The sequence below is a fragment of the Haliotis rufescens genome, unplaced genomic scaffold (genome assembly GCF_023055435.1).
Source record: "Haliotis rufescens isolate VD_foot unplaced genomic scaffold, xgHalRufe1.0.p SCAF_10, whole genome shotgun sequence".
Classification (NCBI taxonomy): domain Eukaryota; kingdom Metazoa; phylum Mollusca; class Gastropoda; order Lepetellida; family Haliotidae; genus Haliotis; species Haliotis rufescens.
In genome coordinates, this window is record NW_025963780.1 from 35,803,401 (window position 1) to 35,822,249 (window position 18,849).

General features: G+C 44.1%; 1 protein-coding gene across 2 annotated transcripts in view; it reads left to right on the plus strand.

The window, feature by feature from the left end:
• Positions 1-18,849, plus strand: part of LOC124131028 (corticotropin-releasing factor receptor 2-like) — a 96,242-nt gene that overhangs the window by 61,613 nt on the left and 15,780 nt on the right. For both annotated transcript variants that reach the window (XM_048389986.1, XM_048389982.1), the window contains exons 3-6: positions 9,076-9,186; positions 14,717-14,847; positions 16,723-16,820; positions 17,421-17,547. In XM_048389986.1, coding sequence (XP_048245943.1) covers positions 9,076-9,186; positions 14,717-14,847; positions 16,723-16,820; positions 17,421-17,547 — 467 coding nt within the window. The remainder of the gene's footprint in view (positions 1-9,075; positions 9,187-14,716; positions 14,848-16,722; positions 16,821-17,420; positions 17,548-18,849) is intronic.

Genomic DNA, 18,849 nt, shown 5'->3' on the forward strand with positions numbered 1-18,849 from the left:
CCCATTTCACCCCACCTCACCTAACGGGGCCTGGCCATGGGATTGTCATTACAGTAGCATCAGCTAGGTCGTAACTGTTCAAGTCATGGTTACTTGAAACAGCACTTTCCTAGCTGGAGCACTGAGGACATCTAGAGGTCATGCGTTGCTTTGTGGAACAGAAACACATGACAGCGGTGATGTCCAGGCGAGTTTCACCTGAGATAATAAACAATACTGACGGTGAAATAGATAGGGATTATTACACGACCATGTGAGTCATACTGATTTTACGAAACGAGTGTCAGAATTCTTGTGTTTCCCGATTGAGAGTGAGGGTAATCCATGCATTCTTATACGAGTATGATACAGATGCGAGTGGAATAATTTTTTCAAGACCCATTATTTCTAAATCTTGACTACAGGATGGGGGGGGGGGGGGGGGGGGGGTGAGGTGACCGCCTCAGTGGCGTAGTGGATAAAGCGTCTGCCCGGAGAGCGAAAGGTCTGGGGTTCGATCCCCGGCCGCGTCATACCAAAAGATGTTAAAGATGGTACCTGGTGTTACCCTGCCTGGCGCTAAACATGGGCCGGTCGACTCGGAGTCAGTATACAATGTCTGAGTGGGGAGGGGCGGTCGGGTAGCCTAGTGGCTAAAGCGTTAGCTCGTCACGCCGAAGACCCGGGTTCGATTCCCGACATGGGTACAATGTGTGAAGCCCATTTCTGGTGTCCCCCGCCGTGATATTGCTGGAATATTGCTAAAAGCGGCGTAAAACCATACTCACTCACTCACTCACTCTGAGTGGGGAGCCCATACTACCTATGTTAAACTGCGGTCTCGTTGGGCTAGCACTATAAAACCTGCAATAGTCCAACCTAGTGCAAGCATACACACACACACAAGTGCAATTATCACTAACGCGACGTCAAACCCAATTCCACCGCCTCTCACATACAATTTCAGTCTGCACCTGATTTCACGCCTTGTATGATGAAAGGCCCTGCACAGACTGAAACCATTGCGATCAACAAAACTCAACCAAACAAACACCATTTGCTTTGTAATAATGTAATGTTTTTTGTAAATGTTTTCTAAATAGCGGATATGTTAGGCTTCACTTTTAACCCCAGTATTAATTTAGTACACGTGTGTATTTTTATTAACTGCGCTCTCAGTATATTGTTTCAATAATCCCGAGTGTGGTCGTTTTTTCGCCTTTTCCGGTCAAATGTTCGGTTGATATGCCATTTCGTGTTACTACGCGTGAAGCAAGTGCGGCGGTCTACTTACGGAACAACTAGTTCTCTTCCGAGGCATATGTTGGCCATCCCATTCTGTGTGTTTACACAGATGGAACGCTGAGACGGGAGGGGGCTTCATTGAGGAGAGGATAGGGGCACTGTTGTAGCGGCAATCTGGGGCAACACACCACGACTACAACGTGTTGAACATGCTTGTGTTTATTGCTCCCTTGTAACCGATAAGCTTTTTGCCCTGTACTTTTCTGTTATATTTTAAGCTTAGTTTCGTAACAGTGGTTATTAATTGAATACTCTTGGCTCCCCGGACGTATCTAGATTTCTTCATCTCAATCGCAGACAGTTTATTGTTTTATCGTTATCTTGTTTTTGCTCTGCAGTGCTCCATCGGTCTCTGATCTGATTAAGTTAACACTCATATTTTATTCCTCAGCTGGGCGCAGTTCTATACACGTGCACGGTTAACGTGGGAGTGAATTGCGATAGGCCAAACTCTGACTACGGGCAGGCAAATCTTTGTTAAATATGTCCTCTAAATAATCATTTAGGTAGGAATAAAGGCACCGTGGACAGGTTACAGACACAGTTTCAGACAAGTTGAGGTGAATATCTCAAACAAGTTGGGGTCACTGTCTCACACAAGTTGGGGTCACTGTCTCACACAAGTTGGGGTCACTGTCTCACACAAGTTAGGATCACAAATTGGGGTCACTGTGTCACACAAGCTGGAATCACTGTCTCACACAAGTTGGGGTCACTGTCTCACACAAGATGGCATCACTGTCTTACACAAGTTAGGGGCACTGTCTCACACAAGTTGGCATCACTGTCTCACACAAGTTTTGGTCACTGTCTCACACAAGTTGGGGTCACTGTCTCACACAAGTTAGGGGCACTATCTCACACAAGTTAGGATCACAAGTTGGGGTCACTGTCTCACACAAGTTGGGGTCACTGTCTCACACAAGTTGGGGTCACTGTCTCACACAAGTTGTCATCACTGTCTCACACAAGTTGGCATCACTGTCTCACACAAGTTGGCATCACTGTCTCACACAAGTTTTGGTCACTGTCTCACACAAGTAAGGATCACAAGTTGGGGTCACTGTCTCACACAAGATGGCATCACTGTCTCACACAAGTTAAGATCACTGTCTCACACATGTTAGTATCACTGTGTCACACAAGTTGGGGTCACTGTCTCACACAAGATGGCATCACTGTCTCACACAAGTTAAGATCACTGTCTCACACATGTTAGTATCACTGTGTCACACAAGTTGGGGTCACTGTCTCACACAAGTTGGCATCACTGTCTCACATAAGTTGGCATCACTGTCTCACACAAGTTTTGGTCACTGTCTCACACAAGTTAGGATCACAAGTTGGGGTCACTGTCTCACACAAGATGGCATCGCTGTCTCACACAAATTGGTATCACTGTCTCACACAAGTTAGGATCACAAGTTGGGGTCACTGTCTCAGTTGGAGTCGGCGAGTGAGTATGGATTTACGCCGCTTTTAGCAATATCACTTCGGGGGACGCCAGAAATGGGCTTCTCGCATTGTACCCACATGGGATATCGAACTATGGTATTCGGCGTTACGCTTTAACCAGACAAGAAGGGACCAGTGCAACTGTGGAGAGTTGCGTCCCTTGGGCAAGCCACAAACCTTTGATTGTGGGTTCGAAACCCGGTTCGCCCCGAATATTTTTCTAGATTTGTAAGGCACCATACCCGTGCTCGTGGGTTTCACCGAAGTGGTAAACGTACGAGACCTGGATCACTTCGGACTTCCCTCCGTAATTAAGCTGACACGCCGTGATATGACTGGAATACTGTTAAAAGCTGCGTTAAACTCAACTCACTCACTTATAGAATGGTTGGTAATATATTCATAACATACTACATATCAGATGACGTGGATATACACCAGCAGTACATTTAACCTTTCAGTTACATGCATCTACCAAAAACAGAACGGAGCAGACAGAATTGAAATGTCTCGGTCGACGTTCTGAAGATTCCTGTCTGAGGATGACCAGAGTCGGTTCATGTCGTTTCTGTGTGCAGATGGAAATCATAATGGGGCGTACATCGCTTCCTCTGGATGCTGCACAGTTTCCTATCCCCAGAGTTAGTCCCCCTGTACTTTCCTCCCACCCTGCCGCGGGCTGGTGGCAAATTAATTAGCCAAAATAGGAAGTAAAAGCACGATTTATTATTTCAGCCATGTTGTTTACGACCTTGAACTTTCAAGGTCAGGTCTCAACGGGAATTGCTCTAGGTGTTGTGTTTACTGACGCCGGTGCATTCGTCTTGAAATTTCAACATTTGGTTGTTCTTAACGTGTTTGAATGATCGTCATCCGCCATAATGCCTTATAGTGCAAAGGCGCGTCGCCGTTATGAGAATAGTTACAGGGGGTAAATGAATGTTGTTTAACTTCGCTGATACGATAACAATGATAACACTGCGTTGATGGGACAGACAGCCTGACGGTGACGGTGACGAATAGTGATATTGCATACATGGAGAATCGACGTGACGGAAGAACGTTTGCACCACAACGCCACCGATGACGTTGGCCAAGGACGTTGAGGATAGTAACAATGATGAAGATAATGAATCGGATCAATTCTGTCTTGTGTTAATTGCCGCCTTCGTATAAGTTATACTGAGGTCAAGCTATACAGTACTGTCTTTCAATGCAAACATCAATCTAAAGGCCGACAAAGTGCAGGTAAAATAAAACTTCTTCTATCTAAGGGGACTCTGCAAAGGTACGTTCCTTGGGCATGCCAGACACCTATGATCGTGGGTTCGAGTCCCGGTTCGCCTTGATGATGTATCCACCAAAATAGTAAACGTCAAGGCAATGCATCACTTCTTCCACAACAAGTTCATACTGTTCAAAGGGCCTTTCAACTCACTCATTCACTCACTCACTCACTCACTCACTCACTCACTCACTCACTCACGCACGCACGCACGCACGCACACACACACACGCCCTCACTCACCCACACACCCACACACTCACTCACTCACTCACTCACTCATACTATTCAAATCAAGGGAACTGGTCGCAATGACCATGAAAGTTAACTTTTGAAAAAAACAGATAAACATCGTGATTGGATACGGGCGTTGGGGCGTCCGAGAATCAGGCCAATGCTGCAACAATGAGCTGGTTGATTAGCTGTGGCAGATCCCTGATCGCTTCATAATGTAAGCCTACGAGGGCATTTTACAAAGCGGGGAGTTGTTTATAGACGACATTTGCTTACATAGTGTGCGTATCTCTAGGGCAGGAGAAACATATGATAGGTATTCACTCTAACCTTCCGCGAAATCCGCCATCTTGAAAAGTAGGTCGATTGAACGCGATAAGAAACTGGATGTAGAAATTCCTTTTTCACACGTGAAGCGAACTACGTTGTATTTCGGATTGTCATGCTTACCTATGAATTATGAAACAAATGTGTATCATTCCTTCATCCGTGGTTTGTTTTCCGGGTGACTGCGCATGTCTACCGGTCGGATTTAGAAACACCAAAGGCTGCAAGCAAAGGAAGTGCTGGCTTCTTGATTGAGGTCAAGTGTTAAGTCATAAACCGAGCAGTATCATGTCAACAAAGATATAGTGCCAAAAACGTTTAATCACAAAAAGAAGTTAAAGAATGACGTCAATAGTCCGAGATGGCGTCCCAGTAAGCATAGGTCTCATTGCCTCCAGTATATACGAACGCGATGTTGTTTAAATGATTTTGCTAGATAATCGAAAAAGAATGTCCTTCAATAAAGGTATAAGTCACTCGCGAATATGTGCAACTGACGTAAATGTGTCAAGTTTTGTGTAAGCTATTGGATGTCGAATCCGACTGCAGATTGTGGAGGGACTCCATACGAGGCGAACGCCTCCGTGGGCTAGTGGTAGAGCGTTTTCAGGGAGGGGGAAAGGTCGGCGGTTCGATTCGCGGCCGCCTCATACCAAAAGACGTTAACGATTGTACTTGTTGTTACCCTGCCTGCATTGGGTGGATAAAACAAGGACTGGTCGACTCGGAGTCAGTATACTGTGTCTGAGTTTGGTATTCATGTTGAACTGCGGCATGGTGGGCGAGTCCGGACCAGTACAAGCAGACACGTGCATACTCGTCTCAATATAAGTGCAATAATCTTGAACGCGACTTTAAACCCCAAGTCACCTCACCTCACCCTAGACGAGGTGGAGGATATCAGAAGGTGCCTAGCTTGGCATATCATGGTTGTTATGTTTACACACCGCCTCCGTGGTCTAGTGGTAGAGCGTCCGCCCGGAGAGCGGAAGGTCCGGGGTTCGATCCCCGGCCGCGTCATTCCAAAAGACGTTAAAATATGGTACTTGATGTTACCCTGTCTGGCGCTCAGCATTAAGGGGCTAAAACAAGGACTGGTCGGCTCGGAGTCAGTATACTGTGGGGTATTCATGTTAAACTGCGACATGGTATCTCAGTGAGCTAGCACTATAAATCGGCATCAGTCCGGACTAGTACAAGCAGCCACACAAACACACACACGTACATGCACGTCGCTATATAAGTGCATAATCTTGGACGCGACGTTAAACCCCATTTCACCTCACCTCACCTTATGTTTACATGGGACATATGGTAGTATTGACCGTGTTTGTTGTTTCTCAATTCGGAGTGCTTCAGTCCAGTGACTTGTTGATAAATTACTTCGACGCTGAGGTACCCTACTCTTTCGCATCGAAATGGACAAAATTGAGCATTGTCATCAAATTATTTTCCCTAGGGAGCCAATTATCAACGAAAGCTGTGAGCAAATGCATGCTGTTGATTGGGAGGCTGACACATCATATGCCACAATTTAACGTTGGGCGAAGGGTGTTTGTCGAAGGAGAGATAGTTTGGAAGATAGCCCCGTTCGGGTCGACCCACCACCAGTACCACGAAAGAAAACATTGATGCCATCTACAACCTGGCACTGAACAATAGGCGCTTTTCACTCCATGAGTCCGAGGAGACCACAAGCTCCTCGCACGGGTCTACAGAAACAATCCTTCATGAGTATCTACACATGCCAAAGGTTTATGGACGGTGGGTTCCTAGAATGATTTGTGATTAAATGAAGGCTACGAGGGTCAACACCTCTGATACACGAGTCACCCCCGTTAACCAGATGTGATCGCAACTCTGAAGATGTTCCTTCTGGGCTTGTGACATTGATGAGACCTGGATCCATCACTATGATCCCGAGGGCGAACAAGAAGCCATGGAGTGGAAACCCACGGCTTCCATCTTCCCGAGACAAGGGCGTTAACTGACTATAAAAGTCCAGTTCACACCCTTGCCGAACTACGCTGGAATTTCCAGGCTCGATCGTAGCGCCACAAATGGCTATTACAAGTTATGTCCCATCTATATTCCTCCTATTGACCAATCAGATTCCATCTCTCATATCACTTGCATTGGCTTTAAACAAAATGGCCGAGCCCTCTCAAGACGATCTGATCGATCATCAAGATCTATATTGTAATAAAACGGGTCTTACCCGCGAAGTGCATCAAATTACTTTAGCACCTTGATTTAGAACATGAAAAGATTTGCAAAATATCTGTCGACGACTTATTGACGGTACACATGCTTTGAAAATCCTGCAGTCGACCGAAATCTGCACGTTGAACTCCATGTTGTTTACGAACCGGATGTCTATTTCGTTAAGCGATTTTGATTGGACTATGCACAGACTCGTTAGTCAAGCCAAAATGTAACTCCGGAATTCCAGCCTAGTTCGGCAAGGGTAGAAACTGGACTGTTATAGTCAGTTAACGCCCTTGACTCGGGAAGATGAAGAAAGTTTAACCTAGGCTGATCCACTAAAGGTCATGGACACCTTCTTTTGGGACACATAATGCATAATAGTTTGAAATGTTTGCGCGAGTCTGTCAAAGGGAAGCGTGGATCTGTTGTTCTCCTTCAGAACACTGCCTTAGTTCACACCAGTCATGTTGCAGTGGCTGCTGCACGGGAATGTGGATACGAGCATCTTCCCCGTCGATCTTATTCACTTGACCTGGGTGACGTTGGACAAAATAACCTTTAACTTCGACTGTCGTAGGTCTATGTTAAGGTACGGGAGTTACGATCACCTTAGCGCTACGACTGTCGTAAGTCCATGTTAAGGTATGGGAGTTACGATCACCTTAGCGTGACGACTGTCGTAAGTCTGTGTTAAGGTATGGGAGTTACGATCACCTCAGCGCTACGATATATTTTAGTTCGTTGTATGCTAGCCTCAAAACTGTTGGCTACCCTCGAGTACCAGCATGGCGGTGGGGTGCAGGTGGATGGGTGGCCGTATTCGGGCGCTTGACTCATGAGTTTCTAGAGCTTCGTTCTTGCCCCTTTACTGAAAAGCATGTTACGTGTGGTGTCTGCTTAGTAAAGGTACTTTGTTCACCCAGCAGTGAATGGGTACCCGGTAGGATGAGATGGTAATGTGACTGTTAACCCCCGAGCGCCTCACAGGCTCCTTGGGTTGTATACTCCCCAGGGAGCTGAGAATGAAAACCGAGGGCACACTGATACACTGACCGGGGTAATAATGGTTCAGCGCTTCCTTTCTTATCTCTCTCCCTCTCTCAGAAATATCCACCAGCAGGAAACAATGCTATGTACACAGGTCGGTGATGTGTTGTTGTCAGTTGCTATTCTGGAAAGTGCAAAGTGTGCGACAATACCGTGAGCGTTGCCGGCATTCTGGATACCAAGACACGTTGCTAGTGTAGGGGGGATGGGCCCAATGCCACCTGTCTGGTTAACAATGTTTTCTTGACAAACAATCTGTATTATCCTTGTGAGAAGCAGCGCAACAGAAAAAGCTAATCGCGTGCGTTAAACTGAAACAAAACAAAACTCGTAATCACTCAAATATTTCGTTCTGATCGATGTTAGTGTAGCGTTAGCTGCAAAGGATGAAAAGTTGAGTGAGTGAGTGAGTGAGTATGGTTTTACGCCGTTTTAAGCAATATTGCAGCAAGATCACGACGGGGGACACCAGAATTGGGCTTCACACATTGTACCCATGTCGGGAATCGAACCCGGGTCTTCGGCGTGACGAACGAACGCTTTAACTACTAGGCTACCCGACCGTCCCGTGTGAGTGAGTGTGTGAGGATGAGTGAGTGAGTGATATTCCAGCAATATATTTTAAAGCGGGGAACATTTGAAATGGGCGTCATGCTTCTCGAGGAGAAAAGAGTACAATACTTTGAGAGTTGTCACAAACATGAACACCATCCTTTCCTTTGCTCTCTGTGGGTTCCCAACTAGCGTTTATTAGTGTCTTCATCAACTGAAGACATATGAATAATTTATCATTAAATGTGGATCATCATTCTTGCAAACACGGGAATAATCATTATGTATAACTGGTTTGAAAGGACGTTCATATTCACCACTGGAGGGAACGTACACGAACCCCGAAAGTCGTGCGTCATATTTTCAAGTGAGATAGCAGAAATTTGCATTCAGTCGCTGTACTGCCATACAGGTTGTAATGATACAATCTCGGTCTGTTTCATTAGTAAAATGTTAAAAAATATCCAGCCGCAATGTTACTGAACTGATTGTGAAGATACGATCTTATTTCATTTGGAAATATTTTCATACGAACAATTCATGTTAATATACGTACGTAGATATAATGATATGTCAATTGCAATATGTTATTATTCATAGATTTGCGTATACAATCACCGCGTTCTGAAATGTCCGCTGTTAATGCAGATGGCAATTAAGATGTACCTATCATTTATTCCCAGGCACACAATACTGTCCTCCCACATGGGACCGATACCAATGCTGGCCAGCTACCAGATCCAATACCACCATATACGGACCCTGCCCATCACAATATGGCTTCAATGACACAGGTAAGTTGCCAATCACATTATGGCTTCAATTACATATGTATGTTGTCCATCACAATATGGCTTCAATGACACAGTTATGTTGTCCATCACAATATGGCTTCAAGAACATAGGTATGTTGTCCATTACAATATGGCTTAAAAAACATAGGCATGTTGTCCATCACAATATGGCTTCAATGACACAGTTATGTTGTCCATCACAATATGGCTTCAAGAACGTAGGTATGCTGTCCATCACAATATGGCTTCAATGACATAGGTATGTTCTCCATCACAATATGGCTTCATCAACACAGGTTTGTTGTCCATCACAATATGGCTTCAATAACACAGGTATGTTGCCTGTCACAATATGGCTTCAATAACATAGGTATGTTGTTCATCACAATATGGCTTCACTGACATAGCTAAGCTGCCCATCACAATATGGCTTCAATGACACAGGTAAGTTGCCCATCACAATATGGCTTCAATGACAAAGGTAAGTTGCCCGTCACAATATGGCTTCAATTACATAGGTATATTGTCCATCACAATATGGCTTCAATGACACAGTTATGTTGTCCATCACAATATGGCTTCAATGACACAGTTTTGTTGTCCATCACAATATTGCTTCAAGAACATATGTATGTTGCGCATCACAATATGGCTTCAATAACATAGGTATGTTCTCCATCACAATATGGCTTCAATGACATAGGTATGTTCTCCATCACAATATGGCTTCAATGACACAGGTAAGTTGCCCATCACAATATGGTTTCAATACCACAGGTATGTTGTCCATCACAATATTGCTTCAAGAACATATGTATGTTGCGCATCACAATATGGCTTCAAGAACATAGGTATGTTCTCCATCACAATATGGCTTCAATAACACAGGTATGTTGCCCATCACAATATGGCTTCAATGACACAGGTAAGTTGCCAATCAAAATATGGCTTCAATACCACAGGTATGTTGCCCATCACAATATGGCTTCAATAACACAGGTATGTTGTCCATCACAATATGACTTCAATGACATAGGTATGTTCTCCATCACAATATAGCTTCAATAACACAGGTATGTTGCCCATCACAATATGGCTTCAATGCCACAGGTATGTTGTCCATCACAATATGGCTTCAATGACACAGTTATGTTGTCCATCACAATGTGACCTTAATGACACAGGTAAGTTGCCCATCACAATATGGCTTCAGTGCCACAGGTAAGTTGTCCATCACAATATGGCTTCAATGACACAGGAAAATTGTGTTTTACAATATGGCTTCAACGACACAGTTATGTTGCCCATCACAATTTGGCTGCAATGACAGAGGTAAGTTGACCATCACAATTTGGCTTCAATGACACATGCATGTTGTGTATTACAATATGGCTTCAATGAAACAGGTAGGTTACCCTTCACAATGTGGCTTAAATGACAGGTGTATTGTCCATTACAATATGGCTTCAATGAAACAGGTAGGTTACCCTTCACATTATAGCTTCAATGACATGTGGTTTGTCCATCACAATATGGCTTCAATGACATTCTTCAAAACTAAAATCGCACTAAAGGTGCTCTACATACTTCCTCATTCGTTCTCATTTCGGGGCGAGTTAAGGCAATGCATATGTTTACTAAGAAAGATATCCTGGAACGATACGAGCAGTAAGTAATACCCCGTCCGATAGTACCGGTTTCCAAAAATGCAGCAGCCGTCAGATGTCGGAGATAAGATGCCAGTTTACTCCATGTATAAAACACTTTTACTCAGCAAATCACACGAATACGTTGCCTGGTATTAGTTATCCATGATTGACAGGTTAAATCAGTATCTTCCCCAAAGGACCGCTAACTAGTAAGTTAATCGGCAAGCTTCATCCAACGAAGGCTGAGATCAGGGATGAGATTTCAAACGTGCCAGTCACTGTCATTCAGAGCTCTTCAGAGTCTCAGTGTCCAACTTCCGGTCACGAGGGCTGTCATCAGCTGCCACACCCTCAGCCTCTGTGTTGAGGGTAGGGGTGGGTGAAGGGGGGGGGGGGGGGGTATTGTAGGGTAATTAATAGGTGGACGTTGCCTAAAGCAACTATTGAGTCAATCACACAGTTTACCCATATGTGTGATAAAACTCAAGCCCAGATCATGCTGAGAGTACAAACGTGCCAAATGCTGTGAATCACAAGGCTTATTGGCCTACGGTAAGAGATATTGAGTGAGTATGGTTTTACGCCGCTTTCAGCAATATCACAGCGGGGGACACCTGAAAATGAGCTTCACACGTACCTATGTGGGGACTCGAACCCGGGCCTTCGACGTGACGAGCCAACACTTTAACCACTAGGCTACCCCACCGCCCCCTTACGGTGAGAGAGAGACAGTAGATGAATAGCATCGACTCTCGCATGTCCAACACAGGGTTCATACACGCAATGGGGTCATCTGTAGTCCGTCATATATACTTTTGTCACACGGGAATAAAAGATTTAATTCACACAAACAAAGAATTTTGAGATTTAAGTGAACTGTTGTCAAACATTCAAGAACCTCACAGAACTTTATGACAAAGGTGTTTTACTTGATGCAAAATTACGAAAGTGACATTTTGAGGAAGGTCACGGGTTACTATTCATTTGTGGCCAACTTGATTTTTAAAATTTGACAAAAATTCATTAAATGAGAACATATGCCAATTGTATAGTTGACTTGAAGAGTGTTTCTCTGGAAGAAAGATGTCTGATTATTCAAGCTTTCTTTAGATTCGAATTATGAGCGGTCGGGTAGCCTGGTGGTTAAAGCGTTCGCTCGTGTCACCGAGACCCGGGTTCGATATCCTACATTCCTAATGTGTGAAGCCAATTTCTGGTGTCCCCAGTCGTGATGTTGCTGGAATATTGTTAAAAGCGGCGTAAAACCATACTCACTCAGCCGGATTCGAAATAAAAGGATAATTATTTTACCGACAAAGTGGGCCGGGTAAGGAGTCCCTCTCAAGTAGACCCGTGAGGATCTGGGGTAGAACAGGTCTTCAGCAACCCATGCTTGCCGTGAAAGGCGACTATGTTTGTCGTAAGAGGCGACTAACGGGATCGGGTGGTCAGACTCGTTGACTTGGATGATGCATGTCATCGCGTCCCAATTAAGTGGATCGGTGCTCATGATGTCAATCACGGGATTACCTGGTCCAGACTCGATTATTTACAGACCGCCTTCACATAACTGGAATATTAATGAGTGCGGCGTTAAACAACAAACAAACAAATAAAAACAAAAAGACAAGCATGTTGTACTGGGAACCTGACCTGTATTCAAAGGGAGACAACCATAGGTTACTGGGGACGTTTCCCGCACTGAATTACCTACAAGGCAGACAACTATGTGTTACTGGTGACGTGTCCTGCACTGGAATGCTATAGTGGAGACGAGAATAGGTACTTGGACCATATGCCCCTTTAACTCTCCTGAGTAACAGAACTGGAATATTTTCACGATTCATTTTTTTCCATATGCCTGCCAAGCTGTGTGTTTCATACCGAGAGTCTCTTTAAGAACAGAGACAGCCTCCGTGGTCTGGCGGTAGAGCGTCCACCCGGAGAGAGGAAGGTCCTAGGTTCGATCCCCGACCACCAAAACACTTTAAAAGATGGTACTTCTTGTTACCGTGCCTGGCACTCGGCATTAAGGGGCTAAAATAAAGACTGGTCCGCTCGGAGTCAGTATGCCGTGTGTGAGAGGAATAGTCATGCGGCATTGTATCTCAGTGGACTAGCACTATAAAACCAGCATTAGTCCGAAATAGTACAAGCAGGCACACACACACACGTACACACGTACACACACACACACACACACACACACACACACACACACACGTGTATGCACTTCGATGCATAAGTGTATTAATCTTGGACGCGACGTTAAACCCCATTTCACCTCACCCTCCTAAGAACAGATCTCCCCCCGAAAGTACACATGGCTGTCTATAATGCCGTATCACGCAGCATCAGGGCAGATCACCGTATCGGCGCATTCCCCAGCATCCCAGATACATTGCGAGCGCCGGATGCGTATCCCCGAGACATCACACCCACATATCAACTCAGATGACACATATTTTTTTAGGGGTATCAAGAGACAGACTGGTCGCAAGACATAACACTTTTCCCATCAGATCAGTTGCCTTGTAGAAACAAACACCCACAGCAGGAGTGCCTCAGAAGTGATGCGTTTCTTGATGAATTCATGATTTCCGAGTTTAGACATTCTTGCCTCTCTCCACGCGTACTCTTGGATAATTATGATCAACGTTTAACAGTAGCAACAACAAGCGATGGTGATACTCGTACACCGCGGGGAGAAAATGTATATCAAATGTATTAATTTCAAATGCGGTATTTTTATATCATGATAACAATTCCATAGTTATTTTTCGTTTGAAGACAAGTGTGTCAGGAGTGTTAATTTCATATGTTTATATTTAAAGGGAAGGCGGGCGGTACTTGATTATTGTGTGTTGATCAGCAAGGTTCCACAGGACACTACCACTCTTGATGTATGTATGATTTGTCAGATGACATTACATGTAGAATGTAGGCGTTGCTTGGTTGCTGCGCGCCGTATTAGCATGCTTTTGTTTTTGAAATCGGAATAAAACAGCAAAAATAATCTGTTTTATTCAACGCAATATCAAATATGCAGTCGCCATTCAAGACGTGATTTTACTGTGAAAACAGCATAGCTTGAGCAAAACAAGATTATTATTCAATGTCCTGGATTCAGACTGAATGACATGACACAAGCTGAGCCACAATTCCTACCCTGAAAGAAAAGTAGTTAAATGTGCCCGTGTCATTGTTTTGCTAAACTCATCTATCCCATAAATAATTTAATAAAGATAAGTAATACAGCATCAAACAATTTAAACTGACAAATTATAACAGAAACATGTTGACGGTTTTCTTTTCAGGTACTGAGTTTATTCTTAAACAAATAAATACGACCTTAAAGTCGATAATGAACATTCAGCCTCAAGAACATTCGTTCTCCATTCGCCACTGTACTGTTCCCCGCGAGGGGGGCTCGGGTAGCCTAGTGGTTAAAGCGTTCGCTCGTCACGCCGAAAACCCGGGTTCGATTCCTGACATGGGTACAAAGTGTGAAGCCCATTTCCGTTGTCCCCCGCCCTGATATTGTAAAACCATACTCACTCACTCACTATCTGTTCCCCGCGAACAAAACTGGATTTGACTAAAACATTGCAAACGTTATAAAAAAGGAAGCCGTCGAATCTTAAGGTCAAAACACAACTATGATATCCGTACCAAATACATCACCATCGAATAACCATTTCTTGTTTGTATCAGTTTTAGCCACCATCAAACATGGGTGTATACATTTTCTGTCTCGGTTCGTTCGTTCAGTCGGAAAATACCTGTCATCCCCAATTATTTTGCATCTTAATACGGCAACTCATTACGACGACGTTTGTTTTGACTTGTACCAAGTGTAAAACGGTTTCTGTTTTTTCCAGTTCATTTGGCGCACCGGAAGTGCTCTGAGAATGGCACATGGGATAAAGGGAACTGGACGGACTATGGCGGGTGTATCGAGCTGTGGCAGTCCACGCGCAGGGAAGACGACAACGCCGTCATTGGCACCGTGGTCAGTCCACGTTAATAGTTGTTGATGTTGATGTACTTCATTCTCCGGGGATAAACCTTAGTTGATGGGGCGGCCCATGGGAATTCCGGGTTAGAGCTGGTCGTAAGAGGCGACTTAAAGGATCGGGGGGTCAGGTGCGGTGACTTGGTTGATGCCTGTCATCGTACCCCGATGGGCTGGATCGTTGTCCACAATATCGATCACTGGATTGTCTGGTCCAGGCTCGATTATTTACAGACCGCCATCATATAGCTGCAATAGTGCTGAGCGGGGCGTTACACAACACACACACACACACACACACACACACACACACACACACACACTCACACTCACTCACACACACACACACACACTCACACTCACTCACACTCACTCACACACACACACACTCACACACTCACACTCACACACACTCACACACACTCACACTCACTCACACACACACACACACACACACACTCACACACTCACACTCACACACACTCACACACTCACACACACACTCACACACACACTCACACTCACACACACACTCACACACACTTACACACTCTCACAGAAAGGCAGATATGACTGTGAACTACATATCAAGAGCTACCGTTTTAAACAACATCACAAGCAATAGGAAATGTTTTCCTGGGGACGAATTAATGTTTATCTCTGTAAGCAACTTCGTTTTTCCAAAATCGTCCCTCTATGACTGTTTACATATTAGTAAATTGCGGGAGTAATGTTTGATTTCGCCCAAGATTTCAGTCATTACCCTGGGGTGGACACCATAGATAGGCCTCAGTGATTATACCCTCACGAAGGCTCGAACCAGGGAGGTCGTTTTGACGGGTCGACGTTTCAGGTCCCCCAACCGACCACCCAGGAGTGAGGCATCAACAATCAATAACAACAACACCTAGTGTTTTTATCGGGTACTGTGTTCACGTGCAGTATTTAAAAAATGAGAAAACTAAAATAAATTTTCAGTTCTCCAAATTCTCCAAAGCCACAGACCCGTCCCCTTCACGATCTGCTAGGCGAGCTGCAGAGACGTATTGGGTGATATACTGATATATCTATGTCTGTCACTCGCGTTGGAAATTGGTGTGGAGATAATTATCACAATCTCAAGTCTTTTTCCCCCTGGAAAACCAATAATCACACAGATTTGGGAATGGCAGCAATTTATGACTGATTGACTTCTTTTTCGTCGGGTTGTCCCCCCGAGTGTTAAAGGACTTTCGGCAATCTGTTCATAGCAAGTAATTGGATAAATATATATCATACCCTAACAGCGGGTGAGTGAGTATGATTTTACGCCGCTATGAGCAATATTCCAGCAATATCACAGCGGGGGACTTCAGATAAGGCTTCACACATTGTACCCATGTTGGAGCCCGGTCATCGGCGTGACGATTAAACGCTTTAACGGCCAGGCTACCCCACCGCCCCTTGTCCCTGAGTCAAAAGACTAGTGCGTGTTATTCAGTAAAACCAATACCCGAACACGAGGGCGGCAAGGTGGTCTTATGGATAAAGCGTTCGACCTAATGCCGAAAAACCGGATTCGTTCCCCGCTTGGCCTGCAGTCACTCAGTCTCTCGTATGTGATATACGCATCACTTTGAAGCCCGGTTACCCAGCTGCCGTGACACGAATTGAAGCTTGTCTTCTCCTTGACCCGATCCGGATCCGCTGGTTCGAATCTCGGATTGTCCCCGATTATGACCCTTGGTTTTTATTCATCGTGTGGCTTTCACCAAAGTGGAAGGCTTCGAATCCTGCATCAGTTTACGGTTTTGCTCAACGCCCAGCTGACACACCGTGTTATAACTGACATACTGGTCCAAGCTGCGTTAAACCACTCACCCCTTGTTACAGGTGCGGCTGGCAGAGATCCTGAGGGACATCTACTTTGTGGCCAGCATTATCTCCCTTGCTTTCCTCATCCTCACGCTCTTCATATTCTCCTACTTCAAGTAAGTGTCTCCCTCTGCCAGGGGAGGGGTCTACATTTGCCAACCCATGTATTTACAATTAAAACTATGAGCCTAAATATTTATTTATTTTGAAACATCTAAGTAAAATCATAATATTTTTACGCAGACAATTTCCTTTTTTTCAAAGTCTGAAACATATTATTTAAAAAAAAATTCAAATATTTTCTTGGATGTTATTTTTTTCGATAATATCCCAGCCCTCCTCTGAATATCTAATTGTCGATCCCATGCATCAGCATACGGGTGCAGGTTTCCCATGGAACCATACTTTTTAAACGGGGGTTCAGTCTACTGACCCGTGAAGATCCGGGGTAGAGTAGGTCTTCAGCAACCCATGCTTGCCGTAAAAGGCGACTATGCTTGTCGTAAGAGGCGACTAACGTGATCGGTTGTCAGGCTCGCTTACTTGGTTGATGCATGTCATCGATCCCAATTGCGTGGATCGATGCTCATGATGTCAATCACTGGATTGTCTTTTCCAGACTCGATTATTACAGACCGCCGTCATATAGCTAGAATATTGCTGAGTGCGGCATTAAACAAACAAAACAAAAATCGTATTTTACTGTTATTTTGCAGGTCCCTTCAGTGTAGTCGCATCTCAATCCACAAGAATCTCGTCATGTCTTTCATATTCCGGTTCATCCTCATCATCATCATGATGGAGCCTTACATTTCCAAGAGGGACACGTCCTACAGGGATTTTGTAAGTGTTGTAGGCACCCTTTGTTTAATTTCAAGATAGTTGTCCATGGTTCAAAACCTCGTTCTGGATAAAAACGTATTTACGTCGCTTACAGCAATATGGCAAATTTGGTTCTGGGAACTAGGTATTAACGACACTTATATAAATATTACAAAACCTCGTTCTGGATAAAAACATATTTACGTCGCTTATAGCAATATGGCAAAACCTCGTTCAGGGAAACCAGGTATTAACGCCGCTTATAGCAATATGACAAAACCTCGTTTCGGGAAAGGAGGTATTTACGCCGCTTATAGCAATATTCAAGCCATATCACTGCGTAAAATTACAGGGCGGACTACTCCCTCCCCGACTCACTCACCATTAAAATAGTTCCACTTGTAACACATATGTTATTAGTGAAAGTACTTAAACCAAAAACCTTGGCAAAAATATAAAAAAAGTGTTCCTTTAGTTTCAGCAGAGATAGTTATATTTGAGAATATAATCTTAGTTGGCTAATATTTACAGTACTATTGCAGCGCTACTGTGTCCCGAATGGAGTAATTTCATGCACGTACCTTCAAGTAAAGATTGTATTTACTGAAAAAAACAAGTAACTGTTTCAAACTTTACTGCTTCAGGGTGGGACAGATTTCTGGTAAAGCAATTTTCAAAACTTTTATTTAAATAAACTCACTATACAATCTATGTAGAGTGGGAGAGATGTCAGCAATAGGAGGAGCGCTGTATCGATGTGTCCTGATGCTGAAGCAGTTCTTCATGTTAAAGTCATCCCTGTCAACATCCCTAGCATCCTCTCAATACGCTATTGAAGTAATTAAACAGTTTTTTCACCCGTTTCAATTTGTACCTTGTCCATTCAATTTGAAAAAATGGATATCACGTACAAAGGATTTTGTGAAAATAACCAGCCTTCTAAAGTTCTTATGTTACAAATCTCAGTCGTATGAGGAAATACCTAAATAAACTCTCTGTTGAAGTGGGAATGATTGACGAAAACGCCAAGATAAAAATCTAGAAAAAACAGAAGATAATCCAGAAAAAAACGTTCTACACGTTCGAATGTTTATATAAACCTAAAATACACCACACGAAGTCAGAACCTGTCTGAAACAGCAAAAACATACGCAATTTCTCTCATGCATGCATTGTTGTTCGGTAGTATCCCTCAATTATAGGTCGGGGAGGGGGAGGGGGTAGTACAAGGTAATTAGTACGTCATACCTTGCACGAGCCGACTGAAAACGGTATCGAATTGATACCACGCGTGTCCTTGTTTAAACAGCGTTGATTGTTCCT